The sequence below is a fragment of the Manis pentadactyla genome, chromosome 16, assembly GCF_030020395.1.
Source record: "Manis pentadactyla isolate mManPen7 chromosome 16, mManPen7.hap1, whole genome shotgun sequence".
Lineage (NCBI taxonomy): Eukaryota > Metazoa > Chordata > Mammalia > Pholidota > Manidae > Manis > Manis pentadactyla.
In genome coordinates this window covers 25,636,896-25,654,153 of record NC_080034.1, presented here as the reverse complement: position 1 = coordinate 25,654,153, position 17,258 = coordinate 25,636,896, and the positions used below count along the sequence as shown (strand labels likewise).

Below are 17,258 nucleotides of genomic sequence, written 5' to 3'. Positions count from 1 at the left end.
GCACCATGAAATGTAGGTTTGTGCTCCCAGAGCAGATCTCCGGAGCTAAGTATTCAGCAGTCCCAGGCCTTCCACTCCCTCCCTGCTCCATTTCTCTTCCTCCCACCAGTGAGTTGGGGTTTGGGGGAGGGCTTGTGTCCTGCCAAGCCACAGCTTCGGTACGTTACCCTGTTCTGTGAGGTCCGCTCTTTTCTTCAGGTGTGTGCAGTCTGGCACCATTGTCTTTCCTGTTGCTCTCTCAGGATTAGTTGCACCAACTGTATTTTCTACTTGTGTATACAGTTTTAGGAGGAAGCCTCTGTCTCTCCTCTCACGCCGCCATCTTTAATCTCATGTTCTTCTTTATTGTCAGTATACCCTCTGCAGTGAAATGTCTTTCCATACTTTTGCCCGTTTTCAAACTGGATTTTTTTTTTACTGACTTTTGAGAAGACTTTATATATTGTAGATACAAGTCCTTTGTCAGATACGTGGTTTGCAAATATTTTCTCCCTGTCTTTTCTCTTAGTTTGTCTTTTCATTCTCTTAACAGGGTATTTCTCACTTAAAGAATTTAAAAAAATTTTTTTTAATTTAATTAAGCAACTTTAAACAGGGCTAAATAGTGGCATAGAAACTATAGACCATAAAGTATACTGTGTTTTTGCTTAGGATTCTTGATACATGGAGATCTAAATAACACAAAATAAACATTATCTGTTTTGTTCAACTACCCTTCATCTTGTTCCCATAAAAATATATTAAAATAAATCACAATATAGGATCCAAATACCTCTCAAACACAATCTATTCCTCACCTTATCCTCTTCTTTTTTAACTCTTAAATATTTGAATAACTCTTAAATATTAAGATAGGATTATTCCCTCTCTCACCTTTTTGATGCCAAGGGGCTGTGAAGCCTAATAGAAGGAAGTTTACTGTTTTATTGCTTAATAAACTATGGGAACTATATGCAGCAGGAGCTTAGTCTTCACAGTGCAATGATCTGATTTCTTAAGTTCCCTGCCCAGCAGAAGATCAAGACAGAGCAAAATAAAGCTACCTACCCCAGATACAGATGGTGGAACACTGGAAATACCTGGAAGAATGGGAGGAAAAGTCTTTCAGCCCATAATGGCTTACATGATACACCTTGACCTCTTGGATATATACAACTTTGTGGTCTCTGTAACAGAGTTTGGTTATACTGCTTGAACTGAAATAGAGGATTAAGTGAAATCTCCATTGTTGCATGTGATGATCAAACAGTTCCAAGTAATAAGACCGTTTTGTAATGAACTCCTTCCTTTCACTGTAAAGAATAGAATGCCAGATTATCTATGTATTCTTTTGTTAAACATTTATGGCATGTTTGTAAAATCCCAGAAATTGTGCTAGATTGGCATTGAGGATATAAAAATACAGAAGAGTCCCTGCTTTCAAGAAGTTCACACTCTGGTAGAAAGGAGAAACAGTTTTAAAAAATGCAAAATATGATAGATTGATAGATAACAGAGGCATACAAATAGAAGAAATAATCAGTTCAAGTAGGGTCATGAGGAAGAGACATTTGAGCTAGATGTTGCTAGATGTTTTTAAACCAAATGTGTATTTTTCTTCCATCATGAATATGAAACGAATTAGAATTTGGAAAATGGAATTGAATTTTCAAGGATGAGTTTATAGTCTTAACTTTAAAGTCTAACTTTTTAGAAAAATAAAATTCACTCTTTTATTTATTCATTCAGCTGTTATTGCCTTAGCCCCATGATAGATTTCAGGAATGCAACAGTTTTTGCCAAAAGGAGCTTTTAAGTTGGCAGGATGACAAAGTGGTCAAAGACAATTGCAAAACGACGTTAAAGTGCCATGAAAAAGTCAACACAGAAGGCTTTGGAAGCACAGGGTAACCTCTCATCTGACAGATTGAAGACACTGAGATTTACACTGCTGGGCAAGGATTATATTAACACTGTCTTGATCTCACAGATACTGTATTTGATGACATTTCAAAATGTGAAGGAGTAAAATGAAAAAAGTGTGAGAAACTCCCATGAATGCATCTAACTTATCAACAGATCTAATGCAGACACAGCTCTGCAAGCTACTCATAGTTTGCCCACACTTTTCCATTCCACTCCCTCCCCCTTGACAAATACAGTCTTCCAAGGGTTACCTTGTAAGACTGAGGTGGGGAGAAAGAACAAGCGTCTAACCAAGAGGCCCTCTGCCATAGCAGATGCAGCGGGAGTATGAAGTCATGCTCTAACCTCCTTTTAGGTGTCCAGTTCTCTGCTAGCTCTGTGAGTAAATGAAGAATATATGCCTACAAAGTAGGGATGCCAGAGTTGGGCAAACCAAATGGCAAAGAGATGCACACAAGGTCATTGTGGGAAAGAAAGCATTTAACAGTCTCCATATGGGCCCTCACACTTTATTCTAACCTTCACGACAACTCTTAGCAATTCACGCAATCCAACAGGTTCAGCCCCTTGCACTCCGCAGCCTGCTGAGAGGATAGGTAACTTGTTCCAGGTCAGACCCCGAATGAGCACAAGCAGGGCCCCCTCGCGGCAGCCTGGTAGCGCCCCCGGGCCGCTGAGAGTTCGCGCCTGACGCCCAGGAACGTGCAGTTGGCGCTTCCGCTTCGCGTTGCTCCCAAGGCTAGAGCCGCGCACGGCGCTTGGTGGGGGTTAGTTGGCCGGGGAGAAGAAGTAACTCGGTGTGGACCTCCCTCCTCACTGCTCTCTGCCAGGCTAGCACTCTGGGGAGAGGAGGTTGTGTCCCAATCCTGCCGCCTCATGGTTCCATGAACAGCTCCCACGCCAACCCCCAGCCTTGGTCCCCGCCGCGCTCCAACCCCGCGACGCCGCAACGCCGCGACGCCCCAACCCCCGCGGCCCGCGGCCGGAAGCGGGGGCCCCACGTGCTGCAAGTACCGGCGCGTCTGCGCAACCGTGAGCGGTTAGTCAGGTAGCCCGGGTCCTACCAGTCGGCGCTTCACCAGGCATCCCACCCAGTCCCATTGTCCTTGAATCGGGGTTTGCGGGAATCTCCTTGCGGGGGCTTCGCGGGCCTGCCGCGCCACCCTGACAGCTCCGAGAGCTGCAGCTGCGCTGCGCCACGGAGATGTGCTCCACGCCCTGGCTGCCGACGCCGGGGTCCTCTTTGGTCCTGCAGGTGTCCTTCGTGGACGTGCATCCTGAGGTGATCCCAGTGCAGCTCTGGGGGCTGGTGGGCAAGCGGCAGGACGAGTACCTGCGGCTGCACCGGGAGATCCAGGAAGCGGCGGCCACGTGCGGCCCGTGGGCGCTTGGCGGCGCCTTGTTCTCACCGGGGGAGCTGTGCCTGGTGCAGGTGGGGCTCTTGTGGTACCGCTGCCGCGTGGTCAGCCACCAGGCACAGGAGAGCCGCGTCTTCCTGCTTGACGAGGGCCGCACTATCACGGCCAGCGCGGACTCACTGGCGCCGGGGCGCAGCGAGTTCTTCCACCTGCCCTCCGCGGTGCTGGGCTGCGTGCTGGCCGGCCTGGTGCCAGCGGGCGGCGGCAGTGCGGGCGGGGACCAGCCCCAGCACTGGCCGTCCAGGGCTGTGGACTTCCTTAGCAACCTGCAGGGCAAGGAGGTGCACGGGCGGGTCCTGGACGTGCTGCTCCTCCGTCGCCTGGTCCTCCTGGAGGTGCCCAGTGTGTTCCAGCAGATGCAGGAGCTTGGCCTGGCCCGGCAGGTACCCAGCAGCCTCTTCCGCTTCCTACTCAAACCCTACCTCACCACGGCCGCTGCTGGCATGGGCCCCGAGCCCCCAGGCCTCCCGAGAATCCTCCCCAAGCAAGAGCGGCCTGGCCTGGATTACTTCTATCCCCAACTGCAGCTCGGCGTGACGGAGCCCGTGGTGGTGACCCAGGTGTGCCACCCCCACCGCATTCATTGCCAGCTCCGGAGCCTCTCACAGGAGATCCACCGCCTGTCTGAGAGCATGGTGCAGACATACCGGGGTTCCACGGGGACAAGCGATGAGAACTCCAGTAGTGCCACGTGGAACGAGGGGGAGGAGAGCCCAGATAAGCCGGGCTCTCCGTGTGCATCCTGTGGATGGGATGGGCACTGGTACAGGGCGCTCTTGCTGGAGACATTTCCGCTCCAGCGCTGTGCCCAGGTGCTTCACGTGGACTATGGAAGGAAGGAGTTGGTGAGTTGCAGTAGCCTCCGCTACCTGCGGCCTGAATATTTTCGAATGCCTGTGGTGACCTACCCTTGTGCCCTGTATGGACTCTGGGACCGTGGGGGAGGCTGGTCTCGGTCACAGGTGGGTGACCTGAAGACGCTGATCCTGGGCCAGGCAGTGAATGCAAAGATCGAGTTTTATTGTTCCTTTGAACATGTGTATTATGTCACCCTGTATAGAGAAGATGGGATTAATCTTAACTGTGCGTTCGGAGTACAGTCCTGTTGCTTGGTGGACAGATTCCTTCAGGGCCAGGGAAGAGAGGAGGAAGAGGAGGAGGAAGCAGAAAGGGGTCTTCACTCTCAGTCTCCTGCTAAAGAAATGGAGGAAGAGATTTCACTCCCAGCCTTAAAATCTATCCAGTTAAAGATAAATGCCTTCTATGATGTCCAGGTAGAGTTTGTTGAAAATCCTTCTGAGTTTTGGATTAGGTTGAGGAAACACAATGGCACCTTCAGCAAATTGATGAAGAGAATGTGCAGTTTCTATTCTTCGGCCAGTAAGTTGGATGGTGTAGTTCTGAAACCTGAACCTGATGACCTCTGCTGTGTCAAATGGAAAGAAAATGGCTATTATCGGGCGATCATCACCAAATTAGATGACAAGAGAGTGGATGTGTTTTTAGTTGACCGAGGCAACTCAGAGAATGTGGACTGGCGTGACATGAGGATGCTGCTGCCTCAGTTCAGGCAACTCCCAAAACTGGCTCTGAAGTGCACACTAGCTGATATTTGGCCTTTGGGAAAAAACTGGAGTGAGGAAGCAATTTCCTTTTTTAAAAAGACTGTGCTCCACAAAGAATTAGTTATCCATGTCCTTGCTAAGCACAATAATCAATATGTTATTGAGATTCTGGATGAATCAAGAGCAGGGGAAGAAAACATTAGTAAGGTAATTGCACAAGCTGGATATGCCAAGTATCAGGAATTTGAAACAAAGGAAAATATTCCCTTAAGTGCCCACTCTCCAGGGCATGTTTCAAACCATTTTACTGAGGAGAATAACAAAACATCCTCTGCCAAGAAGATGGAGGTAGAACAAAAAGCCAAGAGGAATAATAAAACTACATCTGTTTCAGAAGTTTTGACTGGCCCAACAGTTACAAATGTTTCAGCTGGACTAGTTGTACAGGAAAAAGAGAAAAGAGTATCTGTTTATTCTTCTCTTATACGGAATTTCTTGGAAAATAAGCCAGGCTCTTCTTGTGAAGGAGAGCTAGAAGTTGGAAGTACAGTAGAAGTCAAAGTGTCTTACATTGAAAACCCTGGCCATTTCTGGTGCCAGCTGACCAGGAACGTAAAAGAACTTAAAACTCTGATGTGTAATATTCAGGACTATTGCAAGAAGACAGCTACTCCTTACCAGGGAACCACTCCTGCTTGTTTAGCAAAACGAACAGTAAATGGAAAATGGTCCAGAGCTCTGATTAGTGGGGCACAATATTCAGAACATGTCAATGTAATATTTGTAGATTATGGAGACAAAGAGAAGGTATCTGTGAAGAATATTTATTCAATTAGTGAAGAGTTTCTCAAAGTGAAGGCTCAGGCTTTTAGGTGCAGTCTTTATAATTTAATTCAACCAACTGGTCCAAATCCCTTCATTTGGGATGAAGAGGCAATACAAGCTTTTAGTAACTTTGTGGATAATGCATGGGAAGACAATCTAGAATTAAAATGCACAATATTTGCATTGGCTTCAATACATGATGAAGAACTGTTGGTCGTCGATTTGCTAACACCCTTTCAGAGTGCACGCCATTTTTTGGTAGAAAAGAGACTTGCAAGACGAGTAAAGCTTCTGAAACCTCTGGAGTCCTCTGTTCAGCTACATTCTTATTACTATTCAACACATGATATGAGAATTGGAAGTGAAGAATCAGTGTATATAACACATGTTGATGACCCTTGGACATTTTATTGCCAACTGGAAAAAAATGCAAATATTTTAGAACAGTTGTCACATAATATTACACAGTTAAGTAAACTTTTGCTGAATTTAAAAACATCTCCCTTGATTCCTGGAAACTTGTGTCTTGCCAAGTATACTGATGGAATCTGGTACAGGGGGGTAATAATAGAAAAAGAGCCAAGTAAAGTCTTCTTTGTTGATTTTGGGAATGTTTATGTGGTAACAACGGATGATCTGCTTCCAATACCTAGTGATGCATATGATGTCTTACTTTTGCCCATGCAAGCTATTAAATGTTTATTATCTGATATTCCTGATCATATACCAGAAGAAGTTACAGCATGGTTAAAGGAGACTATTTTAGATAAGTCATTGAAGGCTTTGGTCGTAGCAAAAGATCCAAATGGAAGACTGATTATAGAACTATATGATGATAGTATTCAAATTAATGCTAATATTAATAAGAAGTTAAGGCTACTTGGTTATAAAGGTGGGACAAGAATAAAAGAAATTGAAGCCCTCCTCTCTGCAACCGAAACACTTGAAGTAAAACAGGAGAATAAGAAGTTGTCACCAACAGAGTATATAAGTAAAACAGAGAACAAGTTATACAGTGTGGAGATGCTGGGAGAATCTAAGGCCAGCTTAGCGTGTAAAGAGCCCAAACTCTTACAAAGTTCAACAAAGGCAAACTTAATCACTCCATATCAGGACTCTGTGGAAAATAAAAATAATCAAGTGTCTCCATTAACAATAGAAAAGAAAGATGAAAATTATGCTGAGCCACCTTTGAAAGTCACAAAACTACAAGGTACTCTTTCAGAGAGAAAAACAGGAGATTTATACAGCAAAGATTTGCCTCTAAAAATTTCTGAGATCCCTCAGAAGACTATACTGCCTGGATTTAAAACAACTGTATATCTTTCTCATATAAATGATGTTTCTGATTTTTATGTTCAGTTAATGGAAGATGAAGCTGAAATTACTTGTCTTTCAGAGAGATTAAATGATATTAGAGCAAGGCCTGAGTATTATGCAGGTCCACCTCTGCAAGGAGGAGATTTAGTGTGCGCCATTTTTCCAGAAGACAATCTATGGTATCGTGCCATGGTCATGGAACAAGAGTCAGATAACCTTGTCTCTGTACAGTTTATAGATTATGGCAATATGTCTGTGGTTCATACTAACAAGATAGGCAAGCTTGACCTTACTAATGCACTATTACCAGGATTGTGCATTCACTGCTCCTTAAGAGGACTTTGGGTTCCTGAGATTTTAAACTGTAAGGAAATGATGCATTACTTTTCTCAAAGGACAGATGAGGCTCAGATAAGATGTGAATTTGTCAAATTTCAAGACAGATGGGAAGTTATTCTTGCTGATGAACATGGGATCATAGCAGAAGATATGATTAACAGATATGCTTTCCATGAAAAGTCTCAAATAGGACCTTCTACCCAAATAATTAAAAATACCAGTTCACAGTCTGTCAACAGATCAGACATAGACATTTCAATATTTCTTAACTGGTATAATCCAAAGATGAAGGTAATAAGAGCATATGCCACTGTGGTAGATGGACCTGAATATTTTTGGTGTCAATTTGCTGATACTGAGATACTTCAGTATTTAGAAGAAGAAGTACAGACTGCTGGAGAACTGCTAACAAATGGGAGAAGTTGTATCTCATGTCCTCATATTGGAGATCCTTGCATAGTGAGACATAGAGAAGATGGGCATTATTATAGGGCACTTATCACCGATATTTATGAAGAATACCTTGTATCTGTCAGGCTTGTGGACTTTGGAAACATTGAAGACTGTGTGGACCCAAAAGCACTCTGGAACATTCCTTCTGAACTTTTGGTGGTTCCCATGCAAGCCTTTCCATGTTGCCTCTCAGGATTTAATATTTCAGAAGGCATGTGCCCTCAAGAAGGAAATGACTATTTTTATGAAATAGTAACAGAAGATATGTTGGAAATAAGAATAGTAGAAATCAAAAGGGATGCTTGTGATATTCCTTTAGCAGTTGTTGATCTGAAAAGCAAAGGTGAAAGTATTAAAGAGAAAATGAAGAAATATTCTAAGATTGGTATGAGCAACAGTGATCTGCCCTATGAGAAAAATGACCCAGGTTTAAAGGAAACACTTGAGTGCCCCAGTCCTGATGGTGGACGTAAGAAACTGAGCAGTAAAGCTGGACAAGGTAAAACACTATATGTGGAACCACAGACGGATGAGCTCTCTGAAAGAATCGAAAACGATCTAAACGTTATGGAAAGCAAACAAAGTAAATTCTGGGACTCTGAACCTGATGACCTGTTTGAAGCTTTTGAACACCCAGATAAAGAAAAAATTGGCACAGAGGCACTGGAAGGTAAAGTAGAGTGCCATTTGGTTGACAAAGCAAAGTTTGATGACGAATACCTAATGACAGGATTTAACACATCATCCCCTCCTGCTGGTCAACCAAAGGAGCTGTTAGAACTGATTTCACTTGAGGTGCCACTTTCTCCTGATGATGAATCACAAGAATTCTTGCAACTAGAATCCATTGAGCTACAGCATTCTCTAGTTGGGGATGAAGAAAAAGCAGAGCTAGGCCTGGCATCTCCGATGGCCCCACTCCCTCAATGCTGCGACACAGAAGAAGCTGTCCTGCCACCATTGACAGCGAAGCTTCCCCTCAACAGTGAAGCCGAGAAGCAGCCAGAGCCAGAATTACCTACAGCCCAGCTGTGTCTAGATGACAAAATAAACCCTTTGTCTTTAAGAGTTAGTCAGGAAGCCCAAGAACCCATGTGTGCTGAGGATACGAGAAAATCAAACTGTGTGGAATGTTTTGATGACCAGCATAGGTTACCACTGCGTCTCCATGGAGAGAAGTGTGATCCTGAAATGCAGGTCGGAATGAACATGCATCAAGAAGAACTTACAGAATATACAAACAGAGATGTCCTTGCATCGCTGACCTCTTTGTTCTCTGAAGAATCCAGAGATGGAAGGAAACACAATAAGGCTTTACAAGATCATGCCTCAGGTATGTGAATTTTTCTTTTTCACTTTCATTTAACTCCATGTCTTTCAAAAGTACTTGTCTTAAAAGAGAACAATGCTCATTTGAATTTTTAAAAAATCAGTTTCGGGAGAAATAGATTAAAACCTGAATAGAAGATCAGATTTGGATTTCATGAGGGGTGTTCTAAACATGGGGAAATTAAGTTGTGAGGTCAGTATAAAGTAATACTTTACATGCTGGGTGAAATGCTGATTTACTTGTTTAAAACTAGAATGCTTAAAATGTGTGTCTCCAAAGGTAATCTTACTTGAAATGTAAACTGTCTTTAAAAGCAAGAGGTTATCTTTCTTGGTAAGTTTTTTTAAAAAAGCATAGTGTTCCTTTGCCAAACACTACTATAGGTATGAATTGATGACAGAAATCATTTTAGCAGATTTTTCAAATTCAGCTGTTTTGTTTCATGGATATGCCTTGCCATTCACTTAGAAAGCCTTAACTCAAAGCCAGATTTAGGGAGCCCCTATGGACCAAAAAAGTTAACAGCCATAAATGTTGGAGGGCATTTATTGTCATTAACGTTTCTATAAATGATTTTTTGCTATTTTTATGACTTACATTATTTTTTACTATTGCTAAGTAGCTATTTTCTTGGCAACTTAATAAGATTTAAATATTACATGAAATGGCTAACTTTTAAGGTTTTTAAAAATAATCAAAGTTAAACATTTTAAATGTCAAATTTTCTATTATTAAATTCAAGTCATTGTATCTGATAGAGAAAACAATAGACTAAGGAGACTGAAACTCACCACACTCCTACCACCAAGAAATGACGATGTTAATGCTGTGCTTTACTCCCTTCCTGCTGTCTTTTGCCCTGTGTATGTCAATTTACACACAGTTTCAAAAACAAAATAGAGATCACACTATCTTACACTGTTGAATCCTGTATTTTTAAACCCTCAAATAACTTTAAAAATATTTTAATTCCATAGTATGCCATCTTGTGGCTATATGAATTGAAATACTGCCTTAAATTTTTGTTCCTCATTGCCACATTTTAATAATAATAAGTAGTAGCTTTGTGATAAGAATGTCTACTCACTTGCAATATGCTGCTTCACTAGAGAAATGACTGCTGTAACCATAGACCACACCACACGTGGCAATAATAACAAGTTTTTGGTAGTAATTTCAGTGTTAGGAATCAGATTCACAGTCTTGCAAAACACATTACATGATGGTGGTGTTTTTTGAGGAAAGTAGTAGGAATTCTATGGAAAGAGAGCCCTGGATGGATTTAAAATAAAATTGAGGTAAGGAGGCAGAACATATCCCAGATATGATAGTGATTACAGAGGAATAATAGTAAATGCAAATTAAGGAAATGCTTTGTTTGTATAGCTCACATTAAAGGATTAGGAGGCATGCATTGGGTTTTACTCTATTCAATTTGGCAGCTCAAACAGAGAACACCTACACTCTGAAGGGATTTACCGTTGGTTCCAAATGTGTTGTGTGGTCAAGCCTAAGAAACACATGGTCTAAATGTGAGATTTTGGAAATAGCTGAAGAAGGCACAAGGGTAAGTAAAGTTGAAGTACTTTATCTAAACATGTACTTGCAGACTGCTAAGGAAATACTACCAAACTTTATCAGACTAGCAAATTCAATTGAACAGTTTCATTTGTTTGTTCCCCTTATTATTTGATTCAGCATAAAAATCATTTAGAAAGTTCACATATAAGCATCTTAGCAAGCAGTCATCCTTGGCTCTCTCATCCCCTTTCCTCTGAAATCCTATCAGTCACCAAGTTCCACACTTTCCACTCCTTACCTCTTAGTCAAAACTTTTTATACCTAATGCCACTGTGGTTAAGTCCCTCCTTTCAAACCAGATTTCTCTAATGACCTTGTATTGGGTTTACTTCTAGTCTTCCTTCCATGGATTCTCCATACTGCCAGTGTGAAGTTTGCCTAATGCAGATCTGACTTCTTCATTCCTGAGTGTAACATTTCCTGGGCACTTCCAGTTCACTGTGTTTCTACTGTGATCTGAAAACCACTTAAATCAGAATTACTTGGTGTGTTTCTAAAATTGTAGATCCCCAGACCATGCCCTGCCTGGCTGATTCACAATTTCTGGGGGTAAGGCCAGGAATATGCATTCTTATAACATTAAAATTTGAGCACTTAGAATTTGAGCACTGCTAGTCTAGAATAGAAAAGTCAAACTCACTAACATGGGCATTGTCCTCTAGAGGACCTGGGGTTGCGTGTCCATGTACCTCTCCAGCCTTAGCTTTCTGCTTCTCCATGTTGTGTGCGTTATATCAAGATGGACATCAAACTACCTGACTTCTCTTGTATATACTTTTCCACTTGGCTTCTTTGATATATTTAATAATGCACTTCTATTCACTTGTATTCTGTCACCTTCCCAAACTTGTTAATTTCCACTTTTCTTTAAAACATTTAACTGTAGCCATTGCCTCTTCCAGGAAGCATTCACTACCATTACTTTCTAAATCTCTCCATCTCTTCTCCATCACCCATAAAGGCTTTCTACCTGTATTATATTCTTACACTTCCTGCTGCAGAAGTCTGTACTTCCTACATTGTATTGTAATTATCTGCTGAGAGGCCTGTTTCTTCACCAAATTTTGAACTTCTTGAGATCTAAATTTTATCCATCTTTGATCCCTAGGCATAGATACTCAATGTATGTTTTTTGAACTAAAGTGCCATTGAGTTGAAACATAAGATTGAAATTTAATAAAATCATTTCCATTGCTTTTTAAAGTATTTCATTTCAAAAGGATTGCTCCAGTTTTTGGAAACTACCAATTTGCATTAAATATTTTCTTTTCTTTTGTAGGTTTTGAACCTTTCAAATGGTGCAGAGGAGATAGTGAACCCTGAGAATGTCTGGAATGGCATACCTGAGTTGGATAAGAGTCCATCTGGGGTATAGAATTACACAAATAGTTATCAATGAGATCATTGCCTTCATTTTTAAAGGCTACTTAAACTATTTCCAAAACCCTTGTGTTTAAGAATAATAGAGAAAAAAATACTAATACTGTAATAACAATGAGAAATATCAATAACAAAATCAATGCTTCTGACCTTTATGTGAGGTGTTCCTTTAGGCAAACTAGTTATTAGTGTTTTACTCCTTGATTTTAATTTTAGGATTTAACAATTGAAAGTCATGTGGTGTCTGTGACCTTTATAAAAATACTTTTGATGCAGAAAACCTGGGGAAATGGCAAAGTTAACACGGTGAATATTTCAGTCACCTATAATACATCCATCAAAGAAAGACCAATCAGTTTGGTTTTCTTATGTAATTTTTTCTGTTTATGTGGAATATGTTGGTTATGTATTTGAAGCATAGTTGATTTCATTATACATACAGTTGTACATTCTGTGTTCTTCATTTAAAATTATATGGTGGCATTTTCCCAGGCTATTGTAATACCTGGGCATTTGAGTTTATTCTGTTCGGAATTTGTTAGACCTCTTGTTTGAAAATCTTTGTCTGATAGTTCCATATCTGGTCATCTCAGGGATTGCATCTGCTATCTTGAGAAATTATCAGCTTTTCCTGGTTCTTTGTATGATCAGTAATTTTGGATTACATCCTGAATGTTTTGAATATGATACTGCAAGACTTTGGATCCTGTGGAAATCTTCTAGAAAATATTGAAGATTTATTTTTAGCAGGTCATCAACCAGTTGGGTTCACACCACAAGTTCTCTCTCTCCTTCTGTGTTTGATGGTTCCCATGTCAGTCTAGTTTTCTGAGTCTTTGCTGTGATGTTCAGTTCTGCCCAGGACACAAGCCTCTCAGAGACATGGGCAGTGGTTTATAGGCTGTTAAAGACTGCTATGCTTAATTGGTTCTATTCTGCTATGCATAGTTCAGGGGTAACCTTGACACTTACCTCAGTTCTTATATGGTATTCAGGGTTCAGAATTCTCCATTTCTTTCCTCTCTGAGATTTTTTCCACACTTTCTGGCTCAAGGGCCATCTTCTTCCTCTGTAGGGACCCCTTGGCCTGGTTCTCTGGACAGAAAGCATGTTTCTCTCAAGGTTTCCCTCTGTGCTATCCTGCAGTGCTGGCAGACTGAGCCCACTTTTGGAGTGAAGTAAATAGAGAAAAGAGAAGATAATTCTCCCTTCCCCTCCAGATGGACTGAAGGCCCCTTTCCCAGTTCCACTGGCCAGAGTCTTCTCTCAGATCTTCAGGCACCCGCACTGGTGCTGCTGCCCCCAGGCAGTAGCTGGGGCCGCTCTCAGGACCCGCCAGAAGCAGAAAAATTGAAAAAGAAGAAAGAAAGAAAGAGAAAGAAAAACAATGAAGGGATTTCCCACCTTTTCCCTGCTCTCTAGCATTCAGGGGCCTCTTTTCCCAATCTACTGGCTAGAAATAGAGGATTTCTCAGTTTTGCTGTCCATCTGTCCTGGGCTCTGATTTGGTCCAACCCCCAGTCAAAATTAGGAGATGGAGGGAAAAAAGAAAAAAGAAAAACCTGTTTAACTCACTGCTGTTATTCAAGTTTTTCTTCATTCTTCCATCTGCCTGTTCCTGTTTACTTTTCAAAGTCTGCAGGTAGTTGCTTTGTATATTTTTTCTAGATGTTTTAGTTGTATTCAGTGTAAGAGAGGCTATAGTCAGCTTATTCTATTTGGCTGCAGCCAGAAGACCATAGATGTATATAACATGGCATGACATTAATGGTCAATAATTTATTAAACCATTTCTCCTAGTATTGAACATTTAGATCATTTGAAATTTTTCACTATGACAAATCATTGAACATCTCTCTTTGTCTTCTTATGTTAATTTCATTTTTTATTTACTTGTCAAAAACAACAGCCTGCTTCACTTAAGCTGCATTAATATTTGCGAAAACTTTCTTTTACATTCTGATCTTTGTCATTCATTAATTTTCAAGAATGACAACCAAATACACAGATCTACACAACAAGTTTCTGTTTGGATAAACTGCTCTATACCTGCCAAGTAGAACAGAACCATTTCAGATGATTGAAAGTGTTCATAAAATAATATAGGCACAACTATCTCTGGCTTTAACGAACTACAAAGTAGCAACTATAGAAACTACTATTAGTAAGGCTTTATATGTTTTGATTTGTTTGTTAATGAGATTTAAATGATCCTTTTCTCAAATTTGAAGAGAGATATGCCTGTCCACAAATAAAATGGTTTTCCTTGAAAAGTGAATATCCTGAGGTATTAAATTACATGTGACTAATTTTTGTGATACATCAAGTCACTATGATCTGGAAGTCTGACTACATTTAAGAAAAATTTTTTTTTCATTTAAGCTATTTCATTTCACCATAAGAATATGTCTCATGAATCAATTTCTGTATAGTCATCATGCATGCACACAGTGCTATTTGTTGTTGAATGGAATATAGGAGAAATATCCTTTATTAAGTCTTTAATAAAGTATCTGTGGCTCACCATGGTTAATATGTTTGAGTAGCATCTCCATAATCAATGCACCAAACACCAAAGTTGTGGATCGTAGGGAGCTTACAATTGGAAAAACATACCTTATTTACTCCCTGTGTGGAATGCTCCAGTGCAGATATTCCAGAGAAATGAATATTTGAAAAATAAAAAATGTACTTGAAGTGATTTCTCACTATGAAATCAGTCTGCCCTACTTTTAAATAATTAGTTTTTTGTGGTTTACCATTTTTCTGATTCAGATTTTCATATTTTGATTATTTTGTGTCTATAATAAAAAAATTGGTATTAATTCAGAGGTTTCTTTTGTCAGGTTGGATTCCAAACAGTGGGAAAAGATCTTTACCTCATGTCATTGGACAGTACTGCCCTTAAAGGTAACTTGTGTTTTTAAAATGCTTTTATCATCCAGATTGCCAAGTCTTAAAGATATCATTACCCGGAATCCTCAAACAAAATGGCTTATCAGTGTCCTTGGGTGTTAGTAGTAGAAAATAAAAAAATGAAACCCTTTAGCTGGAAATGTGAAATGTGCTTATGGGGAGAAATAACCAAGAAGAGGGTTTCTTGAAATATCATAGGAAATTTGTTTGTTGAGCGAATTCATCTTGAAAATTAGATTGCGAATCTGATAAATTCATACATTATAGCATGTTCTCAGTGTTAATTAGTTCAAATATTCAAACAATCTTTGCATGCTAAAGGATGTCTTGGGATTTTTTTCTGGACTTTTAGTTTATCTACATAAAATTCAATTTGTTGGAATAACCTGGTTATGGCATAGTCACATACATAAATAACACACTTGTTCTTAGAATTGAGGTACATTGTGGGTGCAGTCGGCTCTTGGTGTCTTTTGCAGTATGTGAAAAATATACATGCTCAGAGAATAAGGACTAATTAGTTATTGGCCTTGTTTACGTCATTCTAGCAAAATACAACATATGCCAATTTCATAATCTTTTAGAAAAACTTTGCTTAATAGTAGGTAGAGTGTGAGAACCAAAATACTAAGAAGAGAAAAAACATTTCTGTAGGAATAATTCTCTACAATAATTAGAATGCTCATATGTCCTTTCTCCCCATTTTTTATTTGCTTAAAATTTAATAATTTCAAATTTTCCCCAATTAAATTTTTTTGGTGGCACCCATGTAGATATTTTTGTTTGTTTCTTTTCATGTTTCTTTCTCAATTTGAGGTTTTTCTCTTCTTGTTTCAGAAAAGGGGTCTGAAGGTGATGGAGATTTAACAGTGGCGCCATAGATGTGGCCAGTGAGAAACTGCTCTTAATCAAGTGGACTCTTATCCATACCAACAGAGTATTTGAGAAAACTGAGAGCATGTAATCACAAGAAGTTGTCATTTTTTAAAACTGTGATGTGTCAAAAACAAAAACAGCTCTCAAATGACTGCTGTGTATTTATAAGGGTATTGCTGTACATGTGGATCTGGAATCTTCCTTTTCTCTTTAAATGTGTTATGTTTCTAATAAGTTGGGAGGATTTATTTTGCTCAACAACTTGCTAACACATTAGTAACATTTAAAAACGACTTTCGTTTCCTTTGAATAAAGTGTTTTAAATGTAAAATGATAGGTTTATAACTATTATACGATGCTACTTAGGAAGATGACTTTTTGTTCGTAGTAACTCCTTCAGAATATTTTGTTCTGTTTTTGCAACTTTGACTTGTTTGTTTAGTTAAGCATTTGACTAATATGTTTGAATTTGGAAGTATTCTAATGTGATACAAGATTTGAATAAAAGTTATCCTTAAAGGTCTGGTGGTCTCATTTCATTAAAAAGGAAATAGGATTCTGGAATATCTGGTTTTGGAATATCTATAGTAATGGAATCACAAGTCTATAATGGGGGGAAATAGTAATATTAAATGTTAACTCTTATGGGTTAGTCACTCACTGGTACTTTAAATGCATTTTGTCATCCATTCCTTAACTCTGAGATGCACAGATTAGATCTCAGAGAAAATTAAAGCTTTTTAGAGAAGTTAAATAACTTGCCTAATGTCAAAGACCTAGTGAGTCTCAGAGGCTTGATCAAATCCAGATCTATCTAACTTTAAAGTCCATGCCTTTAAAACATAGCATAGTATAGATGGGAGTATGCAAAGTATAGATCCTGGCTTTAGGAAACAGATTCTAGCAATATGCAGCTTACAAGATATGTGACCTGGGCAGGTTATGTAACATCTTCAAGCTTTATCTTATCTTCCATACCTGTAAAATGGGAATAATAAGATGTTTCTTGCAGTGTTTCTAAGATGAGACATAATTTATGTAAGGTGCTTGGAAAGGGGAAGATATTCAATAAATATTTCCTTCTTCCCCAGAAAGATACTCAGCAATGGTGTGCTAGGTTAGTTTTGAACTTGAACTCATTGGATCCTTCCAGCACTTATTTTCTCCTGTCATCATCTTCATGTACCACCAACAAAGGATCTTAAGGGGGGTGCTATGGGATGGTACACGAAGGCAACCGGAAGGGCTACCCATTTCTAAAGTGAATCAGATGGTTTGCTGTGTGACAGTGGGGACAGGCGTATGCACAGGGAACATTACCAGCCCCCGAAGCCTGATGGGGATAGTGAG

The 17,258-nt window shown here is 40.1% G+C and overlaps 1 protein-coding gene across 2 annotated transcripts; it reads left to right on the top strand.

The window, feature by feature from the left end:
- The first annotated feature begins 3,109 nt into the window (after window positions 1-3,109).
- On the top strand, window positions 3,110-16,168 carry LOC118933285 (tudor domain-containing protein 6-like). Of its 2 annotated transcripts, XM_036927421.2 has the most exons (4): window positions 3,110-9,158; window positions 10,598-10,722; window positions 12,016-12,105; window positions 15,870-16,168. In XM_036927421.2, the coding sequence occupies exons 1-4, from the start codon at window positions 3,110-3,112 to the stop codon at window positions 15,897-15,899; spliced, it is 6,294 nt and encodes a 2,097-aa protein (XP_036783316.2). In that variant the 3' UTR covers window positions 15,900-16,168. The 2 variants fall into 2 exon arrangements, with proteins under 2 accessions (XP_036783316.2, XP_036783317.2); XM_036927422.2 differs by lacking the exon at window positions 12,016-12,105.
- Window positions 16,169-17,258: the final 1,090 nt, after the last annotated feature.